Source organism: Diadema antillarum, unplaced genomic scaffold (genome assembly GCF_040938485.1).
Source record: "Diadema antillarum isolate AM-2024a unplaced genomic scaffold, OU_Dant_1.0 scf00000151, whole genome shotgun sequence".
NCBI lineage: Eukaryota > Metazoa > Echinodermata > Echinoidea > Diadematoida > Diadematidae > Diadema > Diadema antillarum.
This window is the reverse complement of record NW_027271040.1, coordinates 3,260,789-3,271,841: the sequence shown is the minus strand read 5'-3', so window position 1 is coordinate 3,271,841 and position 11,053 is coordinate 3,260,789. Positions and strand designations below refer to the sequence as shown.

The following is an 11,053-nucleotide window of genomic DNA, read 5'->3' as shown; positions in this document are numbered from 1 at the left end:
ACATTATCCTGTCATCGCATCTTAGCGTACTTCCTGTACAATAGCATTGTGGGTACGATACAAGCTGTGGCCCCCTGAAGTGTGAGAACACATGTGTGATTTCAGAGTGCACGAATACAAAGTTACAGCTCATTGTGTAGTATTCGTGTTACTATACATGGTTTATATTGATCAAAATCCTTTTTGTGTTTTGGTCACAGATGGTCCTTTCTCATGCCTCGAGTGAGCCTAAACTTCCATGTCTTTGTGTATGTATACTATTATGTGTAGAGTATGTATGTACAAAACCAAGTAGAAACTCTTCATTGTGCCTCATGATATCCACAATATCTCATTTTCATGCCTTTAGATTTTAAGGCCTGCCCAATACAATGCTTGAAACTCTGTCACTGGCTCACTGTATAAACCTGGTGTTGCAAACAAATTCAAACAAGGTAGATAAAAAAGCTGTCAGTCTTTCAGCTCTCGATTTGCGAAGAACAGCGACTATTAGGCATACAGGTTTGCTTTTACAACTTTTTTCACTGCTTTCTTTGGATGACATAAATATTGCCAATAGCTCACTCAAGAACTGAGCATCGTTGGCAGTATAGGAGCATCCAAAGATTTTTGTTTTCTCGCCTGCACAAGTTCTGCTCTATCTGGCATGATACATCCACCAAGTGCATATTGAATGGTCCATTGTTTTCCAAAGATTACAATGTAGCTCAGTTTACAAAAATGCTATCATACTGTGAGTTTTCTTTTTTATTCTGTTAGACCTTGAAGGAGCAATGAAAAAGCATAAATAAAATGATGTAAATGCCAATGCAGAAATGTAAAATTTGTTTTGGGTTATAGTTACAATTGCATGACTGAGTGTATTGTAGTATTTAAAGTTGTAAATACAATTATTTACAAATCAATTGTTCTCAGAACCAGCCCTTTTGAAACATTGATCTTGTGATATTTCTTTATGTAGCCTTGTTTTCTTTGAATACACAGCTTCATAGAGAACATCTCACCATCAAATTCATTTCAGTAGCCCGGAAAAAATTACAGTGAGTGATTAACCACCAGGCATATGGGATCATGGTATTTGATTAAGTCAAAACACTGTCAGAGAAGATACAGAGTATGCGTACCATCAGTCGAAAACACAGGAGGGTGCAATGACGTACTGTCTTCACGCTTGCTTTTGCGTGAATCTTCCTATCTATACCCATCCAGTAGGCATTTTCATAAAATTTACTTAAAAGCAAAGACCGCAAAGGAATCACCTACCAATAGCATGCTCAGATGACACTAAGACTGGTAACCAAGGTAACACAGGTGAAAATTTATGAAAGGAAATAACCTTCTAAACAGGGTGGCATGTACATGGAGTCTTCTAGTAATCACTGCAAGAAGGCACTGTTAAATATCCAGGGGATGTGAAAGTCATTCACTCTGCCTTTTATAAGTTTTTGCCTCTTCTGATGTTCCATTCTGTGGCATGCGAAGTTAGCATAGCTACTGCATGTCTGTCTTACTATGTCTTTCATGATGCTCCTATTAAAGCCTCCCCGGCTGCGTTCAGCATTCACATACTGGTTGGAAATCGCGGAAATCAGAAATGGCACTTCTGACTCTGTAGCTTCATTGGAAAGGTGGCAGTGAGTGGGGAGGACTCCGCATGGATGGGGAGATTGACAAAACACGGTAAAGGGAGGGGGAAAAAAATTGTATGACTTAACCAGACCAAAACCGAATTTCATTCTGAAGTCGTTGATGATGCCCCCGCCAGCTGTTTCATTGAGCGCTGCGTGTAGGGGAGACGATACTCGACCCGTGGAAAACCCATCCCAGATCAGTTACGCTCTCTCTCTTAATCAAAATCCTAGCTGGGCTTAATTTGAGCACCAGCCCTGGATGAGCGTGACTGAATCATATTAAATAAGTACCAATTTTCAGGAAATCATTTTCATTAGGAAGGACCTTAAAGAGACACCAAGATGACTGTGAAACAAGACTTTAGCGAGAAAACAAGGAACAACTTTTTATGACCAGTAGACCCGTAGACTTTTATCCTTTTGCCATGTTATTGTATTATTGGATTAATTACAGTTTCTGTGTTCTCTCATTACAGAAAAGAGACAATTTGTTGCAGTTGGCATGATTCTTGCAAGATACAACGACAACATAAAATATCAGCGCTTTTCAATCCAGTGCACTCCACACTTAGCATCATGCTACATCCCAAGTGCATATAATATGTTTGTTGTCTCTTGTACAGTTCACTTTAAGTCTTTCTCGTAATATACCACATCGCTTTATTGCAAATATATACAATTGCACCTATAAAGATACATCAGCTAACGTATATACACCTGATCCAATGCTGTCTTGCCTGACAAACGTGATAATATACCATTATTTTGATTCTCACGCCTGTCTTTGTCAACTCTTATTTCACAGTTGTCGCTGCGTAGATGTCTGTTGAATTCATTGCAATAACACGGATGGCGAGGGAACGATACCCTCTCTCTCTCTTGAAACAATCCCTTTAATAAGTGATGAGCGAAATTAATTTTTCATGACAAATAGTGCAGATGTTGTCGTAATCTGATCCCCAAAGCTCGAGCTCCTGAATATTGCACGCAACGATGACGAGCTGTTGGATATCTTTTTTTTTTTTAGTATGTGTGTGTGTGTGTGAAGGAAGACATTGGTCACGATTGTCCACCACTGTCAAAGCTGGGAAATCTCTTAAACAATTATTTCATCACAGCCGATAAGGAAACAAGAGGTATGCGTGAATGAAGTGACTGGGGGAGAATTGAAAAATGGCCTGCCTCTGTGACGACTTTATTACCGACATGAATTGAATATCCATGCTTGAAAACTGGAGCAAGGATTTATGGGAGAAAAAAAAAACCCGAGAACTTGACTTGAATAGCACTGTTTTAGATATCAAAGTGAAAATAACAAGTTCAATACAAATTCATGTCAAGAGCTTAAAGTAGTGGTGTGTTGAGATATTTTGACTTTGGTGTGGTAAATCATTATCAAAATGAAGTAATTTGCTGCAATTTCTATTAACGACACTAATGTGAGAGTTAATAGAGAGTTTAACAATTACTTGTAGAGACTCCTAAGGTAAGCAATCAAAATATAACTGGTGTGTCTTGAGGTAAACAATAAAGTGATTTGGTCATGACAAATTTAGCATGGAATGTTAAAAAAAGAAGTGTTTACTCTACCTTAGTTGTAAAAATAAATTATTGAGATACACAAGCTGATAGGCACAAGTAGGATTATTTTTTTTTCTCTCTCTATTAAACAAGGTATGGTATGACTACAAATGTCAGGTGTTCTCTACATAACAGTGCTCAATTAGGAGTAAATATGAAGATGATTAACACACTAAACTATAGAGAGTATTGTCTGATAAATAGACAATGTTAATTTTGACCAGGAAAGTATGTGAGCAAATACTTTTCTATTGCTAGGATAATGCATGAAACGTACATCCTGACAAATGTGCTTGCTCATGTAGGCAAGATTTATATTGATTTTCATATAAATGCAAATAATCAAATCATTTTTTTTTGAAGCTGGATACCATATTTAATCTCAATTTAAGTGTACAAAAGTTGATCAAATCAAACTTCTCTTTGAAAATAAGTGTCTGAATTGTACATTTACGTATTTACATACAGTGTAGTATACACAAATACAGATTTAAAAGTCTCTTTTATAATATTCATATTGTGTGTGATAAGTGAATCAAAGGATTGCATGATCCTATTAACATGCAGCCACATAAAAAATCTTCAAAGCTCAGTAGATATCTCCATAACGTCTGTTGAAGAGAGAGATCCATTAATGCTGAAAAGGTAAAGCTGGTTAATTTCCTTCATTTCAAATCAGAGCTGATAATGTTTGTTCAAAGTGCTAACAGTCGATAGCTCAGCATTATAACTACAAGTAAAGCTGATTTGCTATGTGCTGGGGAATCTACATCAGAGTAATCCAAACATACGCGTCTTGTCTTTTCAAGGTTATGTGTAAGTGGGCTAACAGCTTTTGAAGTGGGAGGTTGGTCACCGTTTTGCATGTTTCACATCCAGCAAGATAGTAGTAAGTCAGAGACAATTTTTTTTTTATAATCTAGTCAAGGTTTACCCTTTTTAGTTGATTGTGTCATTTACCAAGCTTGCTTTGCTAGCTCATCAGTCAAATCTGCATGGTGTACGTTCCATCGTCCCAGTCTTGACCAATCTCCTGGTACGGTGGGTCCTCCTCCTCGACGTGTGGCACTTGAACACTGACATTTCTCTGCCACACCGGCCGATTTGTTCTCTGCCACGTGGACAGCTCTTTTAAATGATCTTTTGGCTCAAAGTATATACTCGTTTGGTCCCAAATGGGCCTTTCGTTGGGGCCGTAGTTGGGCCCGAATGTGGAACCGTACACGCTGCCGTCGTACGTTCCCTTGTGCTGGACAGGGAAACATCTGCAGAGGTAGCCGAGAGTGATGACCAACACGATCAGGATGAGGAGACCGATGATGCCGATGATGATGGCCAGGATTTCAGGGTTGAGGGTCACGTTTTCTCCCGTCCCCATTCCAGGCTGGTAGGGTGGGATGTCTGTGGATGTCTTTGGCCTGCTTGTCGGGCTGGTCAAGATGGTCACTCTGGGATTTTCTGTTGTTTCCACACGTTCTGGGAGAACGGTCATCAACACACTTGCTGACGTGCTTCCGACCGTATTACTAACATTGCATGTGATTGTAGTACCATTGTCACTTTTGCGTGCAGTGATTATTAGATGCCTTTTGTCACTTTCAAATCTTGTTCTTTCTTCAGGTATCTGAGGAGAAATTATCCACTCGTATTGGCCGGGTGGGTTTGCTTCGGCATTGCACTGGAACATAACCTCCTCATCAGGGTAGACCAGTTCAGTTTGTCTCTCCAGCTCCACCCTTGGTTTGTATATGACATTAAGTGGACCAAGGGAACAGAGCGGAACATAGTCACTGTCTGCAGCACTGCTCAAATGGCACTCAAAGAAGGCCCCGTTTAGACTCGAGTCTGCCACGAATGTGTGCCTCAGAGATCGGAATCCCGTCTCTGTGTCGTCGTAGTCCACTTGGGAAATGGTTTTTATGCCCCTCTTCCAGGTCAGAGTGACAGGGGGGTTAGCGCGCTCAGATTTGCATGCAATCGTTGCTGACTCACCCTCGGTAAAGTTTGGCTTGGCGAGCGGTAAGCACTCCGGGTATGTGTTGGCGGGCAGGTTGTAGACCTCCAGCCGAGCCGCCTCTGACCGGAGCACCTCCTGCACCTCCCCGTGGTCGAGACTGTTCACCTGACATCGGTAGCTGTGATCGTCCGAAGGTGAAACGGCCGAAATGTGCAGGTTATACTGGCCAGAGTTTGCATTGACCATGATGGCGTAACGGCTCGGGTCGAGCTGGTGACCAACGATGACCGTGCCGTTGCTGAGCAATATTCCGCTGCGATACCACAGCACCACATGGTACGGCTGGAGGTTGCTAACAGTGCAGGCCATCGTTGCTGACCTGCCTTCCAAGACTGCGAAGCGCTGGGGCTCCTGAATAAAAGTGATGGTAGAGCACAAAGTGGCTGTCACTAGCTGCAACAGGAGCAGAACTTGCCTAAACATGGCTGCCCATGCAACATGCCGCACCCCCTTCATCGTTGGATAGGCAGCGATGGTCAACGGCTTCATGAGAAAACTGGTAGAAAAGTTCCTCTACTTTCCTTCCCGATGCTATGAGAACATATCGCTCATTCCCAAATGCCGAAATGATTGTCAGGATGTAATCAAATCCACAGTATTCCAGCAGGCTCACTTCACTCTGGCTTAATCCATTGATGACTCCATATGTTTTCCAACAAATGATTCAGATGTCTCCACATTTGTATTCCATAAGGTTACATGGCTTTCACAAAATGGTTTGAAGCTTCCATATGCATGTCACGATAAACACTTTTTTGCAGCAGTAATCACTTATTCCACTGTGATCTGGAGAAGAAATATATGATCCCCTCGCACCACAGAGCCTTGTTTCTGCTTTTGTCTTGGTTACCTAGCGAACTGCATCGTGCAATTGGTGAAGATGACCGGCGTTTCCAGAAAAGGCAAAGAATTGCGATGTAATTTACACAAGATCAGCTTAAAAATGGAGTAGGTATCACTCGCTGAAAATGCAGTGAAATTCTCTGTAATCCGTGCTCAGTGCCAAATGTGTGGTGTTTCGCCGTGAGAAAAGTCAGACGACAATCGCATCTGTATTGTTGTAGAAACGTGGAGAGAAAAGAAGCAAACATGTGCGAGATTAGTCATCTAGTCTCTGGCATAATTAGCCGATAAACAACAACAGTCTGTCACCAAAATGTTGTTTACGAAGAAAAGGCGCTGAAAACTGTAGCAGGTTTTAGAAGCAAACCAAGGCAGGAGTCTGGGGAGCCATCAGTGAACAGAGCACCCAGCTCAGCAACCAGAATGGGCCTTTCTACTCTTCATGACAAAAATGTTAATTCACACAGATCTTCTGTGTGTAATGAATATGTATGACTTTCAGCTATCCAGGTCTGACTCATAGCCAATCACACAGCTTTGAGTTTTCACTCATCTTTCATGGCCTTCACACAGACTGTCTGTGAGCAAATACAAAAGGCTCTGAATATTCATGAGTTTGTGGTTAGTGACTTGGCCAATCAGAAGAGAGACAATGCATTGTACAGCTGTGCAGTGTTCTATGCCAAACACAACTGCTATAATATGACATCAGTGGAGGCATGAGCATATTGACACACACAGACTTCAGTACATGTCCTGATACACACAAACATTTCAGCGCACAATCCCTGAGTGAAGCTCCGCCCACCCACACTTTTGGCACACTTACTGAGGTGAAACCACACCCCCTGCACACTTTTTTCCAGGCCACTCCTCCATACATGTCTATGCTTTGTAATTTTGCAGTGTACCAGCGTTTCGCCAAGTACAGTAGGAATCCGCTCAGAATAATAGCTGATATTGATAAAGCCTGTATTGCATAGTTTGCCTGGGGAAGTAGGGGTGTTTAGATATCCAGGACAAATTCTGCTATTAATGAATTAGAGACATTCAGGAATGATAAATGATTTGTCTGCTCTCAAAGCTTATTCTCTGTCCTCAGTGTGCATTCTAATTTCATGCCTACCAGCAAGACATAAACATTTTGGATCATTACAGAATTCAATGAAATGCCCCCAGCCATATTCTAAACATTGGCTAGCAAAGTCTTAATATACGTACAGTGTATGGCACAATGCTGTTGTAACAAATGAAACTGAGTATTCTTGTCCTTGTGAAAGATATGTTTAATCTTTCTCTCTGTCTGTCTATCTATTTATCTATTCACCCATCCATCTATCTTTCTATGACTAAAGTAACTTTGTCTGTTTATACATCTATCTATCATCAATCTATCTTTCTATCAATCCATCTTTCTGTCTATCTATCTATCTATCTATCTATCCATCTATCTTTTCATCTACATGTGTATATCTCTATTTGTCTACCTATATATAAGTATATATCTTGCTGAGTGGTGATGCATACATTAAGTCACAGGCTGTGCACTGTTGTGTAATAATAAATTTGAGTTGTGCTTAAAGGGCAGTTATGGTTATAGGTTAGTAAGCATGACATTTTAAGAATATAATCTATTATAAGTGGAATTGGGACTTTTCAGGGAATGATCGGTACAGAAATTACAGAATTCGGTGATGTATGTCTTCATCAATGATTGGAAATTTGATTAAACTCTGACAAGTCATCAAAATTCAGACAAAGTATAGGAGAACATTATTATCATCCAGTATGATTGTACCAGAAATCAATGATATTACAGACAATATATGGAGTTTATTTCCTCAGCTGAAGCATTTCAAAGAGCATGCCGTATATCAGTGAAAGTATTGGATAATTGGCCATAGAGTACACAAGGCATGACTGAACATTTTCTACACGATTTGAAACCACAACCATGACTGAAGAGCCCCATTTAGCATCAAAAAGGTGTGTATTGCTATTTTGAAAATTGTCAGTCTCATATACAGTAAAATGATATAAGTGTTAGTGCCGTGTTAATGATAATGATTTGAAAGATTAAGTTTGTAGAAGTTTCTGTTTCAATTAATTAGATTATTGCTTTTTAATGCTGAATGTATTCAATTTCATTATTTTTTACATTCAGTCTGTTTTTTTTCTTTTCTTTTCATTTTCAACAAAGAATATATGTTTTTTGTCTCTTCTTTCTCTTTCCTTTTTTTTTTGAATATTGGGAGGGGGGTTCTCTCCATCATTTGTGGCCACAATTATCATGACATGTTATATAAAATAACCTTTGGAAAGAATACAATTCCCATGGGATATCTCAACACAGAATTTTCAGAGAGCATAATCCAAACAGAGTATACTCTTTCGTTTGTGGCGGTGACTGAGATACCAGCCTCATAGATCAGGAAGACTAGGAACCAATACTCCATCATCGAAGAGGATTATATTCAAAATCCAAAGGAAAAAAATAATTTCCTGATCATGATAAGCGCCTAAAGGATGTCTGTGTCTATCCAAATAACTGTGATGACCGTATTCAGTCATCTTTTTCGAGTTTGAGAAATTTACCCCAAGAATTTTTCTATTAAGAAGAACCAGATGCCAATGGCATGATGCCCTTTTTTTGCCATTCCAGAATCTCTGAGTTTTTCCCAGAAGGACCGGTCTCTTCTGAGTGAGGCCGCTCCACTGTCAAAAGCCACACCCACTGGAGTCACTGGGGTGCAAACTCACACCCCTCTGGGGGCTATGTTGGCACGTGCCTGACCCCACGCTTCCCCCCTCCCTCTATTGACATCAATAGATTCCCACAAGGACGATCCCATGCTACCATCAGATTTTCTATGTACCGTACCATTATTTTGTGAAGGCGTCACTTTTGTATGTTTTTGCTCTCCATCTCGCTACTTCTGTAAATATTTTCTCCTTTCTGATTTTTTTTCCATCTGTACCTCAAGAGAGAAAGACAGAGACAGAGACAGGGAGGCAGAGGAAGAGAGACAGTAAAATATAGGGGAGAGAGAGACTCCCTGTTCAGACGCAAGCCAGTTTATACCAAAACTTGATGAAGAAATGACGTATAAAGAATCATCGTACAGCTGACACACTGTTCAGATGCTGATTTTGACCATTCTGGAAAACGTCGTAGAGATGTGCAGTTTCTCACTGCGCATGCTGTTACGGTCATGAGTGACAGGTATAGGGTCACCTTTCGTGTGCGCTCCCATTACACCCCACCCAGTTATACCGTTCTGTGGTCGCCATAAGCTCAGACGCACAATGGACATGATGGAATGCTGATTGATTATCGAGTTCTAGTTCAAAACGATGCTCTCACCGTCGTTTCGCTATATGTCGTTTCATTATACGTGATTTCGTTAGTCAGCGTTCAGACGTATAAATTCATCATATAGCTATAGACCGATTCGGGTTCGTTGAGGGCAGCAGACAATTTGTGGCACTGGGCGTAGCCATTAGCTCATTTTGCTGTGTCCCAGCCTACCCCCTCCTCTCCCCCACCCCACGGGCAACATGTTTACCGCGCACTTTTAACAAAGGTTCGCGCACTAAGCAAGCATTCGCGCACTCAGTACGAGACGCCCATTGGCTAAAGCAACCATGCATCACTTTTTCATTCCGTGCGCGTGCTAATGTAGGGAGAGGGGTGGGGGAGTGGGAGGGAAGGTCGGCTGGGACACCGCAGTAATGGCGCTGCCCATGCCAAAAATACACATAGCGCGTCACAGAATCGGTCAATACCGTTTTGGTATAGCAATACCGTTCTAGTATAAATTTTTTGTGTCTGAACACCCTGAGAGAGAGATTGAGTGAGAGGGAGCAAAGGAGAAACAACCAGTATGTATTTACAACTTTGCTACTTTCTTACCATCATATCATATTTTTTTTTGTTCTACTCTTTGTGCAGATATTATTTCATTTATATTTTCTTTACAAAAATGTTTCATTCGCTCTGAGATACAAGACCCAGTTGTATCAGCATCTCGCTCTCTCTGTTCATTTCCTCTAGGATATTTTTCAGTTTTCTACCTTGGTTGTAAGACGGGTCATTTCTAACCCATAAAATGCAAACTGCCACAATCTAAAAAAAAAAAAGAAGTTTGTTCACCGTCCACGCTAAATGCCCTGGGAGTGCTCTAATTAAAATTCTTTCTTCCATAAATATATCTGAAGTGATCATGCCTCGCGATAAAAGACAGCAGCGAGTTGAAGTCTCGAGGAAAGATAGCTTTAAGTGCCCCGTAGCTGCAATGGGTTTTAATGCTTGACTTGAGCATACTTGAGACTGGCCTGCATTTATGAGGTTAGTATCTATGGGGTGTGCTGTGTCAGTTTCAAGTGAACCGCTCCAGAGATAGAGTTGAGTATGGGCATTTTTGCAGGATTGTTTGTTTTGTGCAATCAAGGATATCATCGTCTGCTTGAATTATGGCATGAGTCATTTGAAAGTCATTGTCATGTAATTTTTGTGTTTTGCAACATTTGATAGTGTACAGGTAACAAAAGTCTATTTGTTGCTTGTTTTGGTTCAGCAGCAAATGTCATCAACCTCAAGTTAAAGGGACTGTACAGTTCTGATTGAGGTGAGGATTTAGCTTTGAAACCACTCTATGAGATGTCAAAGAGCATGCAATTCTAAGGGGTATCAAAAGTTTATTTGATGAAATTCGCTTTTGAAATGGCTGAGATATCCAAAAACACGGGGAAACAAAGAGATCCTAATAAAAGGCGTGGCCTGTCGCCTTTTATTATTATCACTTTTTTTGGATATCAGCCATTTGAAAACCAATGTTCATCAAATAAACATTGAATCCTTCTTAGAATTGCATGCTCTTTCATATTTCATAAGAGGTTTCTCATTATCTCACTTAAGGAATGTTATAATCCTGAATCCCTACCTTAACGAGTACTGTTCAGTCCCTTTAAATCAGCTAAG

At 40.6% G+C, this 11,053-nt stretch overlaps 1 protein-coding gene across 1 annotated transcript; it reads right to left on the bottom strand.

Annotated features, from left to right (window-relative positions):
- Window positions 1-317: 317 nt before the first annotated feature.
- On the bottom strand, window positions 318-6,012 carry LOC139721917 (kin of IRRE-like protein 2). The gene has a single exon (XM_071633244.1). The coding sequence runs from the start codon at window positions 5,716-5,718 to the stop codon at window positions 4,198-4,200; it is 1,521 nt and encodes a 506-aa protein (XP_071489345.1). The 5' UTR covers window positions 5,719-6,012; the 3' UTR covers window positions 318-4,197.
- Window positions 6,013-11,053: the final 5,041 nt, after the last annotated feature.

Excerpts from the sequence above, each read along its gene's own strand:
- LOC139721917 (XM_071633244.1), bottom strand. The coding sequence starts at position 5,718 with ATGAAGCCGTTGACCATCGCTGCCTATCCAACGATGAAGGGGGTGCGG.